The following is a 17552-nucleotide window of genomic DNA, read 5'->3' as shown; positions in this document are numbered from 1 at the left end:
TCGCATCTGCTATAAGTGTTGTCGGTGTCTGAGAGAGGTATTGTTCCATCTCAGCCTCTGTGACAGAGCACTGGGGGGAATATAATTCTTTATAGAACGTGTAGAATGTTTCTTTCAGTTTCTCCTAATCTGTGGACATCGTGCCATCTGCTAATTGAATACAAGGTATGTTTGTGGGGCCTCTCTGGCTAATAGTTTCCCTGGGCGTTCCCCTTCTCCATATCTACGCGCCGCCGTGGGTCTGTCAAAGTATCTGATCTCTTGGCCTGCTGCTTCCCGAAACTTATCTAGCTTAGTCTTTTTTTATGTACCCAGATAAGGGGAGGAGGACAGAGCATGTTGGGTCTGCAGTGATGTTAATTGTGCTTCCAACCTAGCCAGTCTAGCCCGAATGTCTTTGAGAATTCCCCCCTCTATTGATATCGACTGACCTCTTAAGCATACTTTAAATGCCTGCCATAGTGTAGCCTGACTTTAGGGGTGTCACGGTATTAGTTTTATGACGGTACGATAACCTTCTTGCCAAATGGCGGTATATCATGGTTATCGCGGTGTAGCAGGTGGAATTAACCAATTTTAACAACTATTTTCTAAAAGGTCATAAATTGTCAGATTTATCATCACAAACAAAACCAGGCACCCAGGGCCCGAATTGGGCTTTTCAACATACTTTCCCCACTGGCTACTGGTGAAGATGTTGCCATCTTTATTTGTATTTATTATGTTTATATCGCGCTTTCATCCAAAGCGCTTTACATTATAAAAATGGAATCCATAGAACATTATAACAGAAGAAGCAATTTACAACTAATCGAACTAATAAAAACAGTAAGTAGAGCACTTAATCTGTGAGGGGAGAGGAAGGGAAGGAGAAGAGGAGAAACGGAAGGGATATAAGGGTGAAGTGAGGGAGGATAAGGGGAGGGGGGAGGGAGGAGAGGATCATAGGGAAGATTCGAGGGAAGGGGAGAGGATTAGAGGTGGGGAAGGTTTCAAGGCAGGGAATGCAGAAGGAGAGATTTCAGGGAAGCGCGAAAGGAGGAAAGGGTAGGTACAGAGCGGATTGAGAGAGGTAAGGATTTCCAGTGGAGGGGGGCTAGGAGCTGAAAGGAGCGGAAACGGGAGGAGGCACATGGGGGAGGGGGGAATGGTGAGAAGGAAGTGGTCGGCTGAACGGAGGGAGCGTGAGGGATTATAGAAAGAGAGACGAGAGGAGAGATAAGGGAGCGGGAGGGATTATAGAAAGTGAGGAGAGATGAGGGAGAGATAAGAGGAGAGATTTATGACCTGCACGCCACAGATCAATGGAGGCTGATGGTAGTATACGCTTGTGAGCATACACACACACACACACACACACACGTTCTCTTTACGTTATAGCCTTTAGTTTACTTGTGGGCCAAAAGGTGTTCAGTAATCACGGACATGTTGACCTTTGGTATGGCAGCAGGGAATACCCACAGAGATGAGTGAATTTCGCAGGGTGACTTATTATATGTAAATTCACTGATGGAACCAGGGAAATCCCCCATTGTCATATGTTTAGCAAATATTATCCATTATAAATATATAAACCCCAAAGCCGCCAAACCAAGGTAAACCCTTTTCCTTCTTGGTACTGTATTTATTCTTCCTGTTGCTAACATACTGATTTTGTGTCAGGCATGTGTGGTTTATGGAATGGCATTAAAAACTGCTCCAACTGAAACTACTTTGCAGATGGCACATCAACAGTGCAAGACCAAGACTGCGCAGCACTTGCTTACTGCAGCCTTTCCAAATCAGATTGAAAAGCACACTTGACGGTATAAACGGTATACCGGTATACACAGTGTGACGGTTATTATTGTTCAATTGATTGGTTCACGGTATCTTTGACGGTATACCGTTATACCGTTGCATCCCTACCTGACTTGATACCGAGTGTTCATTGATCTCGAAATATTCCTGTATGCATTGCACCATAGAGTCTTTATATACTAGATCCCTTAAGGCCGCCGGTTTGAATCTCCAAGGTGGTCGGTCCCTGATCTTGTCCGGGATTTGCAATGTCAATTGTATCGGAGAATGATCTGAGTAGGTCCTAGGATGTATGTGTGTATCTGTAACCCATGCCATGCTGCCTGTGTCTATCAGCCATAGGTCAATTCTGGAGTGTGTGTCGTGGACGGTGGAGTAGTACGTGTACTCTTTCCTGCTGGGGTTTAGTGTTCCCCAGACGTCCTTTAACTGTAGATCTGCCATGTGTGTAAGTATTGTCTGTGCTGCCTTGGTTAGTGTTCTATTTTGTGTTGATGAGCGATCTAATTGAACATCCAGAATTGTATTGATGTCTCCCCCGCAAAGCACTCGGGCCGTAGGGTATCTTGCTAGATTTTCAAATACTGAGGAGTAAACGTCTGGGTGGTCAATGTTTGGCCCATAGATATTGAGGAACACTATTTCCCTGTCCTAGAGCTTACCATGCAGCAAAACGAACCTCCCATCTGGGTCACATTCAGCTTTGATACAGACGAACGGCAGCGCTTTATGTATTAGTATTGCAGCCCCTCTCGCTCTGCTAGAGTAAGTTGGGAAATATTGGTGAGTCCCCCAATTTGGTATCAGCTGTTCGCCCTGTCTGGGTCCTGTGTGGGTCTCCTGGAGGAAGATTATCTTAGCGGCCTGTCTATTAAGATAGGCCATGATCTTCCTTTTCTTGATCTTGGAGCATAGCCCCCTCACATTCCAGCTCAGCACATTAATACCATCCTTGTCCGGTTTAGCCATTATCTATGGGGAGTTTGTATGTGTCTTTACACCAATGTAGCTCTGCTTTATGCTTAAGTTTTCCTGTGCCTAGAACCGTGTGCTTTTTGTGTTACCAACCTTCTTCTCATAACAAAAACCCAACTTCTCCATATCAGTCCTGCCCCCCACCCTCACAGTCCCCCAAACTTCAACTGTGCCTTTGAGTTTCCCCCCCTCCACTCGCAACAACATGAGCACCTGCTACAGGGGGGGCTGCGGCGTCTCCAGTGCCCAAGCCATTATCGTGTATGAGCGTTACCTCCAGTTCAGGCTTGTTACTCTCATTTATTCTGACGTCTTTGGATGAACGTTTTCCATGTGTTTTGAGCCCTAGGTTACATCCTCTGCAATGTGGGGCTCCCAAGGAAGCCTATGTCTTTGCCTTTCCTTCCGACTTCTTGTACGCCGCGGTGGCTTCTTGCCCTATGGACGTTTCGATAGCTCTTCTTTCAGGTTTGCCTGTTTTTGGGGGGATATGTGTCTCTATGAAGCTTGCGGCCTCTTCCGGGAATGTGAATTATGATTTATTTTGATGTTGAATTTTTAGCCTTGCGGGGTAGAGCATCGCATATTTTACTTGTCGCTCGCGTAGCATTTTCTTGATTCCTGAGAATAGTTTCCTTTCTTGTTGAACCGCCAAGGTGAAGTCCGGAAAGATGTGTATAGTGTTGGCTTCCCATTTCAGTTCTTGTTTCTCCCTAGCTGTTTTTAGGATCAGGTCTCTGTCTCTGTAGTTTAGTATGCGCGCTATAGTGGGTCTGGGGTATGCCCCGGGTTTCAGCTTTGGAGCTAGGGACCTGTGTGCTCTTTCCACCATAAACACAGGCGACCATCCCGGCTCCCCCAGTAGTGTGCGCAGAAGGTCTCGCTTTTTCCATTGATCCTTTAATAGCCCCCTCCGGAACACCAATAATACGGACATTATTTCTTCGGGATCTTGCTTCCAAATCTTCACATTTGGATTTCACTGTCCCTAGCTCGATGGCCATATTTGACATTGTTGTCTTCAGGGTCTCCACAGTGTCCTCTGTGTCTGATATTCTTGTTTCGGCCTCTGTCATGCGAGCTGTTGTTTTGTCGATTTGCGTTTTTATACTCGCGACACTTATCGATAGTTCCTCTGCTCCTTTTATGGCCAAAGTTTTTGGGCATCGATCTGGAGCGAGTACCCTTTCCTCTAGATGCCTTCACCAATTACTTCGTAATTGCACTATATTTCTGAGGCCAGGACCCGGTCTTCCAGTATTCCCTCCAATCGATGGTGGATTAAGCGGGGCAGGGAGGGGTCCGCTCGACTCTTGGCAGCCCCCTTTCGCGCGTTCCAACGTTCTGTTTTGTATGGTGGAGCAGAATATGTTCGTTGGGAGGGGTGGTCGCCCGCCCACCTCGCTGTCCCCTGCGGCTGCAGAGCTGTTCGCGAGCTGAGCGGAGGGCGCAACGTCCCGCCACAGGTTCAGGCCCGGGCCCGGCTTACCCTCGCTGCCGTGGGCTGATGGGCCGGGGGAGGGGGGGGTGATTCCTCTCTTCACATGTGTCGCTGCTGTGGTGTTGGTGAATGGGGTCCGCAGGCACTCAGCGAGGATCGGGGCTCCCGCTATTCTCCCTTTCCTGGGCGGGCGGCCCCGACCTTTACTGCCACCGCTCGAGTTGTTCCGGCGCCAGGCTCCTCCTCTCCCTCCGCGGCAGGCGCGTCCCTCGCCCCCTCAGGCTACTCGGCTCTCACTTCACCGTTCGGGTCTGGATTTCACGTGGGCTGTCCAGAGGTATAGTTACACGTTCTGTGTAAAAATCGCACCAAACCGAGGCGAATAAATTGATTTTTTAGGCTTTTCGGCCCTGGACACTGCCGGAGCTCACACGGAGGCTGCCATTTCCGTCCGTGCGCAACAGCGCCCCCGAAGGGAGGGATAGTTGATAGAGAAGCAGTTAGAGTAGGTAGGAGGGAGGGCAGAGGAGGAGAATGGAGGAAGTAGGCAGGTGCGGTGGTATGGAACAGTCACTGGGCTCGCAGGTTACAGTTAATGGGCAAAGTTAAAAGCAAAATACATCCAAGTTTGGCTTCCCAGTTAAAAGCAAAATACATCCAAGTTTGACCAAAATACATCCAAGCTATCCTCCCGAGACACTGAAGATCTGAAGTACATTTAATGATACAGAACCAGAACTATTAAGCAAGTCTAACATCTTTATCATCATCAGAATAACGCAACACTGTTGTGGTTATACAAGAGCTAATATATTTAAAGGGATGGAATTACTAAGATTGTAGCAGCACTATTCTATAACCCCTAGTGCTTAAGCATAGTTAATGTGAAAATACTACACTTCTCACCATTGGGACAGTACTGGCACTTCTCACAGACACTTCTACACCTTTTATGGGGGCAGCACTGGTCCAGCCTACTGGACAGCTTCACTTTTAATGGCACCTCTCAATAGGACTGCTATTCTTCAATAGGAAATTACCAACACTACCCTGCAGGGAATTGCATACTCTTGATGCCACCGAAGCAGCACTTCCACCCACCAGAGCTTCTTTATTTTTAATGGCACAGTGCGTGTACTACTCAGCCACTCTGGTTTACATTTAAACAGAACAAATTGTCATTTCTCAGCAGGACTGCAACACTATACCATTGTGTTCTGTATGTTGAGTGCTTCTTCACCACCAATGTGGGTTCATGGCACTCTCCCAGTGTCTTAATAGTAGATCTGGCTACATTCAATTGGCAACAGGCATGTCCTGAGCTGCCTGCTGTACATAAGCTGCAGCTCAGAATGTTGGAAGCCGTGATGGGGCAATGGATAGAAGGCTCGAGCCTGTAGGAAAGCAGAATCAGCAGGGTCTTAAAACCTGCTCACTCATTCTGGAGTGAGGGGCCATGGGGCAAAATTAGCCTGATCCCACATACAGGGGTTGTTACCCCTTTATCTCTCCTGAATGAAAGAATGACCTCTCACAGACACAAGTTATGACCCCTGCGCACACAATGAATGAATATGGTATGGATCTATAGATCGAGAAAACTGAAGTGAGAATTCAGAGTGTTTTAACAGTAATATAATTGTCTTCCCAGATGGGAGACTGACTCTATTAATATATATGGGGTCACTGAGATGACCAAGAGTGAAACTGTACGTTCAGTTGTGAGATTACCAGCAACAGGTGATACTATGCTCCAAAATGTGAGGTGCCCACTCAATATATCGCACTGTTTAAAGGTGTGAGACCCATCCTGAATGCTTGCCCAAAGAGCCTTGGCCACAGTTTCACACTGAAGAAGTGAGCATATGATCCGGGGTCTGCAGCCCACACACAGGCATGGGATTCCCATGCACCCACTTGCGAGATTTGCACCAAATTAGTGAGATTGTGCTCCAAGGTAGGAGGCACACGCACAATCTTTGCTCCGAGGTTTGACACACTCACAGGATAGGATGGCATTTTGTTCTGCCATCCTAGTGTGTTGCTCTGCCTTTTGAGGTCTACTACAACCTGGATGATTATAGAGGGTTGGAATAGGGGCAGTGTTGGCCTACTGGAATACAACTGGAAGGCTTAAACCTCCTTCTCACTTGACTTTAGTATATGCAGTACATGCTAGCCAAGGTTTCCACTGTTCTGCGCTCCCATTAGCCCCTCGCACCAAGTTGGTGCTCCCCGAGCCCCTCGCACCAAGTTGGTGCTCCCCGAGCCCCTCGCACCAAGTTGGTGACTCCGTGCAAATGCGGTCATAGAACTGCTGGGGATGTCACTTCCAATATTTGGGCACCCTCTGGAAAATTCATAAGTCTGCTCCCCTGAGTTGGGCGTTAGGATTTCAGGAACCAAGCACCTCCCCGACACCAAGGAACAGCCCTCGGTAGTGATGATGGCACAACGGCGAAGGGGATGTCTTGCTTCCAATCGCCCAGCTTTGATCTCACAGAGCGGTACCCAACTGCCATTTTGGGGTCAGCGTCTTTGGCCGACTTCAGAGCTTCTCATCACTTACTGCGGGTCAAATGCTGTTGGAACTGTTGATCACTGGCCCGCCCTCCACTCCACTTTAGTGACGTAGGGTATAGAGTATTTCAGGGTTCCCTGACCTGGGACTTGCCTTAGGCCGCCATCGGAGCAGGTAAGAAACCTGACCACGCCAGCTCGTGGCATAGCCACGCCCTAAGTCTAATATTTGTAAACGTTTGATGACTGAATGGCAAAAAACAAGAGTGCCTGAAGTATAAATTATCATCTTGTTAGCTGTTTCGTTTTGGTACTTACCATGACAGTCCACAATTTGCCAGTTTCCTTTTTATAGTGCAATGTATACTTAATCCAGTCTACTTATTTATTATGAATTAATGTTTCTGTGCAGCAGATATTGCAGGTCCTGCTTCTCTTTATCTAATATGGCATGTATGTTTTCTCAACAGACAACAATTATGAATAAACATCTTCAGGACTTAATGGATGGATTGACAGCTAAAGTGTTCCGAACCTACAATGCTTCCATTACCTTACAGGAGCAGCTGAAGGCCCTCACCAATGGTAGGCTGCAATGTGTCTGTGTGTGTGTGTTTTTTCATTCGGAAGCTCTTCCTCTGAGAATATTAAAATGGAGAATGCCCCCAAAATAGTCCAGATGCCCTTTACCTGTCCCAAACTTGCATTCTCGCATACCATCCTGAGATGAAATTAGTTTAATTGCCATTTTCTGTTTTTTCCAGCTGCTTGTCCGAGTTGCTCTTTGTATCTCTGCCCCACTTCAGCTCCTGCTACGTTCCCTCCCTGCCTTTGTTTGGCACTTCAATCTTCCTTCTCCTTAAAGATATCTTTATTGTTACGAAATATTCCTCCCCTGTGTGGCAGAGGTAAAAAAACAAAACATTAAAATATAAAGAACAATCTCATATTGCTTGCCTGGCCTACTTGTAATCGTTGGTAATTTTTAACATTCACAAACGTGCAACATTAGCAAACGGGCAACTGCACATCAGTTCTGCATTAACTCGGCCATACTCAATATTTGCAGGCATTATACCAAAGGAAAAGGAAAACCATATGAAAGATGGACATGTTAAAAGTAAAATAAAGCAATAGTCACCTTTACAGTGTCGGGCGTCTGCGGCCTCCTATCACGCACCCAACTGGCATTTGGATCTCCGGTCTATTTTCGGACCTGTGCCTTCTTGCAACTTAAGCTTTAAAGCTTTTATTAAGTTGTTTAAATTAGTCTTGACGCCTTTTTTTTTTAACCTTATTTAACAGTCCTTGTAATCTTCCATCTGTAGAGGTGTATATTGCAGACACAACAGCATTTAGAGGAAGAAAAGAGTGGCGTGGAGGAGGGAAGAGTGGTATGGAGGATATTCTACACCCCTCTTCCCTCCAAACTACTTCTCTATCCAAACCACTTTTCCTCCCTTCGAACCCCTAATCAAGCACCCTCCTTTCATGCAGGCAGTTTTGCTTCACAATCGCTCTGTCTTTCCACTCGCCACACAATCATGCACACTCATACTGCAAAACCACTTTCACTAGAACCCCATTCACCTTGTACTCCCTTCCTTCCTTCCCTGGCCAATCTGGCCCTGACTTTCCCACCCGAGATATTTGTGTAGCGAAAACTCATAAGAAGAGAACTAGGCACCGCCCAATCTCTCTACGTATGTTTGCTGCATCCTGAATCTGGCAAATATTTGTATCCCGTGACAGTTTTCCACGTCAGTGCATTGGGAAGTAGGGTTTCTCTCTCCCCGTCAGTCATCTGATGGTGTGTCTGGGGACTTGTTCATCCTTTCTCTCTCTGGCCAACCAAGCTGGTGGTTGACAGGTTGTTTTTATGCATTTTGGTCAATTTTCTCACACGTCAGCTTCTTAAAATAGATAAGAGAAGACTGGCGAGCAACTGTTTGAGGCTTGGCATAAGCAATTGCTGGTCTCGAACCAGGCATATTGGCACAAAAAGAGGGGACCGGAATTGGGGCCCTCTCAACTGCTACCGTCCACCTCATAGGTAGGACTGGCTCTGCATTTCTCCTCGTTAGACCTCTGACCCTCAGATGAGGGGTTTCGGGCCCCTTTTGACAAGGCCAGTTTTCAGGCCTTGTCACAACAGATGCACTAGCTACAGTGGCTAACATTCCTGTAAAGTAGACCAATTGCAGAGAAGTGTAAACTTTTACACAAAATGCAGTGTAGATGGCTTAAAGACAGGGAGCGAATTAGGCTTAGAACACCAACTGCATCTTCTGAGGGAAGGTTGTCTTAACTCTTCCTTGGGATTAAGGCCTTTACAATTACCAGGAATGCCATCCATTAAAGCCTCAGCTAAAGAACTGCTGTCTGTACCACCACCAACTGGCATCAAGGAACTAGACGTAGAGAGCCTAGTCGTGATATGCTGAATGTCGATGAATGGCTTGTTGTGGATCTGTTCACAGCAGAGCCAGAGGAACATTTTCTAGAAGTTATAGATTAGAGGAAAGCAGATAATGCTCAACAGGCCTTCTCTGCCTCCAAATATGCCAGCTCTGAGAGCACAAAGTCTAGAGCGATCGGCTAATCACATATAAATGCTCAGAACTCTGAGATGGAAGCGAAAGCCTATTCCATGGGGCATCACTCCTCCAAGAAGTAGAACACTGCCTTGCAGAGCCCCATGAGGATATCTCCCAAGGATGGCTCTCTAAACACTCACTCCCAGTCAGACTAGGGAACGTACAACCCAAATTCACTGAATTCCTTACCCCAACAAATGTCTCCACAGACAACCTCATTGTTTGCATTTACAGTTTTGCATTTTCTTGAATTTGTAGATCGCTTTCTCCAAAGCGCTAAACAGTACTAAAAAGTGGTACAACAAACTTGTGGTATGATAATGAATAGACTGACAAAGATCAATCATTGAGTAATGATGATAGTAAATGACTTTCGAGGGGATTGGGTCCTCCGACGTATTCCATATCTATGACAGGTAATCACCACAGCTGTGCTGATTCAGAAACTTTTTTCTGCGTTGATGACGTCGATGCGCCGTCGTTGAGGACCTCCTCCGACGTGATAAGTAGGACGCACAACGCCCGTAGCCTCAGTTCCGTTTTTTCCGCAAACGTGTTTAGTGAATCTCGGTTACGCCTCGACTCTTTGGAGTTCTGTTCTTCTCGGTTCTTCGAACCTGTTCGTTTTTGTGAGAAAATCCTTCGTAAGAAGTCTTCTACTTCGTCTTCGACCCCGCGTTCGGGCTTCAAGAAGTCCGGGGAGTGTGGGTCCAAGATGTCGGTGACGGACTCGCACGACGCCTGCCTCTGGTGCCTCAGGGAGGCCCACGACACGGATGACTATCGACTGCCAGTCGCTCACGTCCAAAGCCTTACGGGAACGTAAGAAGTTGTTGTCGGTAGGTCGGGTGTCCATGCCCCGGAAGTCGAAGTCTGCGGGGCTTTCGACGGATGATTCGAGAGGTGACTCTCCGCGTCGTCGTCGGAAGTCTCGTGGGTCTCCTTCTAGGAGTTGGTCTCGCCACTCCTCGGCCTCTTCGAGGCATTCTCGGAAGCGCCGACAGCAGTCGTCTTCCAGGTCCTCTTCTGAGGACTCTGCTCGGCACGTCGCTTACCCCACCAGCCGTGCGACGCCGGAGGAATGGGCTTCCTTCGGGAAGAAAATGCTGGCGATTCTCGAGTCGCAGGGTACTAAACCGTCCGCGCCCCTGAGTGGGGTCGGCCGTGAGAGGTCGAGAGACACCGCTCGCAAGAGTGGTCGGCATGAGTCACGGGAGAGGTCCCGTTCGGACAAGGGGACTCGTTCTCACCGTAGCCGCTCCAGGTCCCGGTCCTCGACGCGTTCGAGACCATGTGCACCTGTGATGTCTTCGGGGAAGACATCGACGCCTGAGGCGTCGACGGGCTTTCTCGAGGCTCCGGCTCTGAGGAAGTCGTCGAAGCCGTCGACGCTCAGGTCGTTGAAGGACACGCTCGGAGCTCCGGCTTTGAGGACTGTGTCGACGCCGTCGATGCTGGCGGCGCTGCATCTGACGTCAACGCCGATTTACTCAATGTCGACGTTGATCCTCCCGGCACCGATGCCTGTTCTCTCGGCGCCGATTCACTCGACGCCTTTCGAGGCCGGGGTGTCGGAGGTACCCGGTGGCACGGGGGAACCCCCTAGAAAGGCTCTGGTTAAGAGCAAGCACTCTCGGGTGCCTTCTTTTCACCACCTGGAATATATTTCGGAGGTGGATGAGGATTCTGATGGCCTGGTTCCTAGTCAGGTTCCAGATGAGATGGTCTCGGGCCATAGCCAATTTGACGATTTGAGGCAGTCACTGCATGATGCCAGTGGACTGGACACCTCTCCGGAGGTGAAGTTTTGTAGGCCTGAGCCTGGCTCTCATGCCGATTCCTTGTACCGGTGCCTTATGGCTAGGGTCTCCGAGTACTTGGGATGGTCTGATCCCCCAGGGGAGTTTGTGCAGGATGATCTCACGGACATCCTTGATGTTGGTCCCCCAACTGACCCGGTACTGCCCTTTCATATTGCTCTACAGAGAAGGGTGGCGGCGGCTTGGACTGTTCCGGAGAGTCTCCCGGCGGTGGGCAGGTCCTTGTCGCGAAAATACCGTCCAGCCAGTAGGGACCCCTGCTACTTGACCAGGCACTCCACTCCGGAGAGTTTGGTGGTGCAGGCGGCCACGGCCCCGACAAAGCAGGCGTCGTACCCTACCATCCCTCCTGATAGGGACGACAAACGTTTTGATGGCTGGGCGAAGAAAGTGTTTTCTTCGGGTGGTATGGCGCTTCAGGCGGCCAACTCCATATGTGCCTTGTCTCGTTTCTCACACACTCTGTGGAACTGTGTTGCGTTAGCGGCTGAACATATTCCCGAAGGGGATGAACGGGATGGTTTCCTTGCTATGGTCCAGGATGGTAAGGATGCCATGTGTGAGTCTGTTCAGTCGGGTTTGGACATGGCTGAATGCGTCAGCAGGTCCATGGTAGCGAGCACCGTGATACGCAGGTTTGCGTGGTTGCGGAAGTCGGGGTTTGCTCCTGATGTGCAATCCCGGCTCCTCAACATGCCCTTTGACGGTGAACACCTTTTTGGCAGCAAGGCTGACGAGAGCCTTGAGAGGTTGCGGACCTCCAAAGCTGCAGCGAAGTCGTTGGGCACTGCAGTTCGCCAACCTCCGCCTTTTCGTCCTAGGGGACAGCAATGGGAGGGGTGGTTCCTTTCGCTACTACTCATTCAGTAAAGTGAGAGGAGCTAGCAGTCGAAGAGGCCAACGCAGGGTACCAGAGGTGGACGACAGGGTACCCGTGGTGCCAAGGCCGCTCGGGCAGTTGCCTCTTTGCCCTCAGGTAACGCCGCAGCCGCTACCACTCAGTCATGAGGCCATGTCCCATGGTTCGCCGGTTGGGGGAAGGCTGGCGCAGCATCTTGTAGAGTGGCGTGCCATTACTTCAGATGTGTGGGTTCTGGAGATCATAACCCACGGCTACTGTCTTCCCTTTCGGCAGAGGCCTCACGACAATCGACCAGGGAACCTCTTTGAAGAGTCCGGATCCGCTCCTTGCGCAGGAAATTTAAGCCCTGCTGGAGAAAGGCGCCATAGAACTGGTGCCTGTAGCGGAGAGGAACAAGGGATGGTATTCCCCTTATTTTTTGATTTCGAAGAAAGACTGGGTTTGAGACCCATCATGGACTTGCGCGGTTTGAACAAACTCCTCAGGAAGGACAAGTTCAAGATGGTTACTCTCAAGTCCTCCAGGCCCTTCAGTTTCAGGACTGGTTGGTGTCTCTCGACCTCAAGGATGCTTACTTCCATGTGCCGATCCATCCCAAGCACAAAAAGTACCTGAGGTTCGCGGTTGGCGACTCGCACTTTCAGTTTCGGGTCCTGCCGTTCGGATTGACCTCCGCCCGAGGGTTTTCACCAAGCTCATGGTGGTGGTGGCAGCGCATCTCAGGAAAGGGGGGATTCACGTCTACCCCTACCTGGACGATTGGTTGATCAGGGGGAGCTCTCCCGAGCAAGTCCTGGATCATCTGTCCGTCACCTGCCACTCCCTTCACAGGCTGGGCTTCTCTCTCAATTTAAAGAAGTCCCATTTGACGCCAACACAGCGGCTCCAGTACATCGGAGCAGTGCTCGACACTTCCTGGGGCAGTGTTTTCCTCCCCAGGTGAGGGCTCTTCACATTCAGCAGATGGTACACACGTTTCAGCATGCCCAGACGCTCCCAGCGTTAGAGTTCTTGAGGTTGCTCGGCCTCATGGCATCCTGCATTCTTCTGGTGCCAGAGGCTCGCCTGCGGATGAGATCTTTGCAGTGGGCACTCAAGATGCAATGGTTGCAGTCCTCCGGCAGGATGTCGGACCCGGTTCAGGTGCTGCCCTCAGTCGCCCAGGACCTTCTGTGGTGGACCGTCGAAGGCAACTTGATGAAGGGGGCTCCGTTTTGGCTTCCCTGGCCGGAGGTGACGATCGTGACGGATGCATCCCTCACCGGATGGGGAGCTCATGCCAACAAGCTGACAGTCAGCGGTCGTTGGTCTCCGTCGGAGTCCAGACTCCATATCAATCTGTTGGAGCTGAGGGCCGTCAGGCTAGCCCTGAAGGCTTTTCTGCCGACTGCGCGAGGAAAGAATGTCCTGATCCTGACGGACAACGCGGTGGCCATGCACTACCTCAACAAAAAGGGGGGGGGGCAGGGTCATTTCCTCTGTGCAGGGAGGCGATGCAGCTCGAGTTCTGGGCCATCCAGCAGGAAGTTTCGATCTCGGCAGTTCATCTGGCCGGAGACGAAAACGTGACGGCGGACGCTCTGAGCAGGCAGAGCACGATCTCTCACGAGTGGGAGTTGGCTCAGGAGATTCTCCTGGAGATCTTCGCCCTTTGGGGGACCCCTCAAGTGGATCTCTTCGCCTCCAGTGTCAACCGGAAGTGCGAGAGGTTCTGCTTGCGGGAATTTCCTCCAAAAGGAGCCTTAGGAGACGCGTTTGTGGTGGAGTGGTCATTCCCACTGTTGTACGCGTTTCCTCCAGTCCCCGTCATCCCGCAAGTGCTGCGGAGGTTACGGAAGTTCGGTTCCCGGATGATCCTCATTGCTCCGGCGTGGGCTCGGAGGGCGTGGTACCCGGACCTTTTCGACTTGTCCATCTGTCCTCCACGTCGTCTTCCCTACCGAGACGATCTGCTCTCACGGGAGGGGGGTCAGGTTCTCCATCCAGAGGTCAGATCCCTCAACCTTCACGCTTGGCTTCTGAAAGGTTGAGGTGTAAGGATTGGGACCTCCCTGAAGACGTGATGGAGGTGTTGCTCTCGGCCCGACGGCCAGCAACAGTCTCTGTACCGTTGCCGTAAGTTCTGCGACTGGTGCAGAGTGCAGAATGTGGATCCTTTTGCATGTGACATCCCCATGGTTCTGTCCTTTTTACTTTCTTTGGCCCACAGGGGCTTGCAAGTGGGTACCATTAAAGGTTACCTGGCGGCGCTGTCCACCTTTAAGCGCTCGTCTGAAGTGTTCTTCTTTAAAATCCCTTTAATTTCACAGTTTCTGAAAGGGCTCACTAATGTGTTCGCTCCGTCACCTTTCCTGGTGCCCGGTTGGGATTTAAACCTTGTTCTTAAGTTTCTTATGGGTGCTCCGTTTGAGCCTTTACATTCTTGCCCTTTGAGGCTGTTAACTCTGAAAACTGTGTTTTTAGTTGCGGTTACTTCCGCTCGCAGAGTGAGTTAGTTACAGGCTCTTTCAGTTAAGCCACCCTTCACTGTATTTCACAAGGACAGGGTTGTCCTTAGAGTTCGTCCTTCTTTTCCTCCGAAGGTGGTTTCGGAATTTCATTTGAGCCAGAAGGTTGTTCTTCCGGCGTTCTATCCTCCTCCACATCCTGGTAAGGAAGAGGAGAGGCTCCATAGGCTTGATCCTAGGAGAGCTTCAAGCTTTTATGTTTCACGCATGTCCCGGGTCAGAGTGGACGATCAACTCTTTATTGATTACGCTGGAAAGCATTTGGGACAAGCTGTGACGAAACAGACTGTCTCGCTGGATTATTTTGGCCATCTCGGAGTGTTACCGCTTGGCAGGTAAAGACCCACCGGCTGGCTTGCGGGCCCATTCTACCAGGGGTATGGCTGCATCTACTGCCCTGCAGAGGGGTGTTCCTATTCGCAACATCTGTGATGCAGCCACCTGGGCTTCAGTACATACATTTGTACGTCACTATTCCCTCGATTCCATCCGAGGACAGGATCTGGCCTTTGGCAAGGCGGTCCTTTGCTCTATTTGATTGGCAATTTTAAATTTTGATTATAAATTCTTTCCCTCCTCCTTGCTCTGGTACTGCTTTGGGAGTCTGTCATAGATATGGAATACGTCGGAGGACTCAATCCCCTTTAAGAACAAGTTACTTTCTTACCTGGTAACGTTCTTTCGATGGGATGGTCCGACGACGTATTCCATATCTATGACAGGTAATCACCTGTGGCTGGAAAGCAGGTGGGGAAAAAGATACCAGCGGGGAGGGCAGGGCGGTGGAGATAGGAATGAAAAGAAGCTGAGTTTTGGATGAGTTTAAGTGATGAAAGTGGGTGTGCATCCAGTTTTTGATACCTGTGAGGCAAGTGGAGACATTAGCCATCGTTAAACATTGATCTCTGACATTTCAAAGAGAGCTGCTGTGGAATTGGGTATTTCTATTGCTGCCTCACACCCGCCATTGATATTCAAGACCTGCAAGCAACTGAGCTGCCCCGTCTAATAATCCTATTGGCTTCAGGACTCCTAGATATCATTATAGACACTTATTTTGCTCCGAAAACGAAAATGAACAAATTCAGATGGGATTTGAAATAGCTGACTCTGGGACCAGACATCTTGTTTACACGCAGGTACCCTATAGTTAGCTCCCTTATTGTCTCCTAGGTGAGACTGAGGCGCCTGCTCTCCGCATTACAAGTCCTTCCCTACAAGGGAAGTTGCATGATGTAGTTAGGCAGAGAAGCTTGGAATGCATCAGCTACTCAACTTGAGAGCAGCAGTCTCAGACGCTTTCCTAGAAATGTATGACCGGGCCCTATATCATCCTGTTCAGAAGACTTGCACGTTCTGAAGGCTCACAAGGCCTAGTAGGACCGCCTCTATCTTTCATTGTTATATTTGCATTTAATTCCCATGTTCCCTCCCTGTTACCTTGTGGGTGCTTTGAAACACAATTTACTTGCTGTATAAGTGCCATACAAATGCACAATAAATAAATACAAATCTGAGTTCTTGCCAGACAATGAAAACGCCGTCTGGAAATGAAGAGGCTGCCAATTGCCACGCATGAAAGCTAAGCTGGCGAACCAAAGAACTTCCTGCTCCATAGGAACCCATGGCCCAAGAAGGGACAACTGAGGAACAGCAGGGGCTAAACACGCCCACAGCCTGTGTTGGACATGTAAAGAATCAGGCTGGGCAAGAAGACCCCATTGCCCACAAGGGGCGAGTTACGAATCTGGCTGGGCAAGAGGAGCCCACAGCCTGAGATGGATGAAACAAGGAACCGAAGAGACGAGGGACACCTATAGTCCACAACAGACGAACCACCACCGATGCCCACAGTTTGCGAGAGGCTAGTCAAGAAAACACTAGGGTCCGGAAGACCTATAGTCTGTGGGGGACCAACGATGGAGCTGAAGGGCCAAGAGACACCGTCAACTACCAAAAGCCACCACAAACACTGCCGAATGAGCCCACAAAGAACCCGAGGACAAATAGTGAAGCATACCACAAGCAAGAACTAAACAGAGACACGGCAAGGATCACAGATTACCATTGCCCACGAGGGGTTAACCAAGAACTTGGAGCGAGAGATGCCCCTATCCTAAGTGGGGCTAACTTCAGTGGTGCTGGAAAAGCCCACCACCTTCCAGAGGCCGGATTTCCAGAACTAGCAGGAAACCTCAGAGATCAGCCTTCTTCGAAGCTGTCTTTGCAAGATCTAAACGACATGCTCCAATATCCCCAGAGAATGGATAAATGCAGGTAGCTGGCAGAGGCCCTATTGAATAAACTTATATGATGTGGCATTTATAACGCGCCTATACACAAGTGTTTCAAGGCGTGACACGGCAAGGGAGTGGGAACAGAGGGAAGACAGACAACGATCCTACTATGCCAGTTATCATTCAGATTGCGCAAGTGCATGGGAAAGGGGAGGGGGAAAGTGCAGTACATGTGATATGAATAATCTGCAGTAAGTAACTTAAGGCCAGCTGGTGGCAAGTGCAAGGGTAGTGCAGACATCCGGTGTCAAGTGCTGGTGGTGGAACTGTAGGGATACAGAAACAGTCCCTAAGTGCAGGGGTTGCCATGAAGGCAGTGCAGGTGTGCTACTGGCGGGGGGAGACCTGGGCCCAAGAACAGGGGGCGGCCAGTTAACCAGTGCAGTTTCAGTATCGGCCAGGAAGTCAGCAGGGGAGAGGAGGAGAAAAAGCAGACGCAAATAGAAAGGTTTTGAGGTGCTTCCGGAACCGGAGATGAGTCAAGTTTCCGAGATGCAGGAAGGCTCTTCCAGAGGGAGGCCCCAGCCAAGAAAAGGGATCTACCTCCAACACGTTGCTTTGAGAAGCGACTGACCCTAAGGGAGTTGGAGGCGGATGAGCGAAGAGCTCGAGAAGGAAGATATTTTGGAAGAGCAAGCTGAAGGTATTGAGGTCCCAGGCCCCAGAAGGCCTTGTGGACAATGCAGAGGGTTTTGAACTTAATCCTCGCAGTCACTGGGAGCCAATGCAGAAA

General features: G+C 49.7%; 1 protein-coding gene across 2 annotated transcripts in view; it reads left to right on the top strand.

Annotated features, from left to right (window-relative positions):
• Positions 1-17552, top strand: part of TOP1MT (DNA topoisomerase I mitochondrial) — a 1647637-nt gene that overhangs the window by 1292601 nt on the left and 337484 nt on the right. For both annotated transcript variants that reach the window (XM_069621749.1, XM_069621750.1), the window contains exon 10: positions 7207-7321. In XM_069621749.1, the coding sequence (XP_069477850.1) occupies positions 7207-7321 (115 nt within the window). The remainder of the gene's footprint in view (positions 1-7206; positions 7322-17552) is intronic.

This window comes from Ambystoma mexicanum, chromosome 5q (genome assembly GCF_040938575.1).
Source record: "Ambystoma mexicanum isolate Mex_15411 chromosome 5q, UKY_AmexF1_1, whole genome shotgun sequence".
Classification (NCBI taxonomy): domain Eukaryota; kingdom Metazoa; phylum Chordata; class Amphibia; order Caudata; family Ambystomatidae; genus Ambystoma; species Ambystoma mexicanum.
Note: the sequence above shows the minus strand (reverse complement) of the source record. Positions and strands in the feature narration are given on the sequence as shown.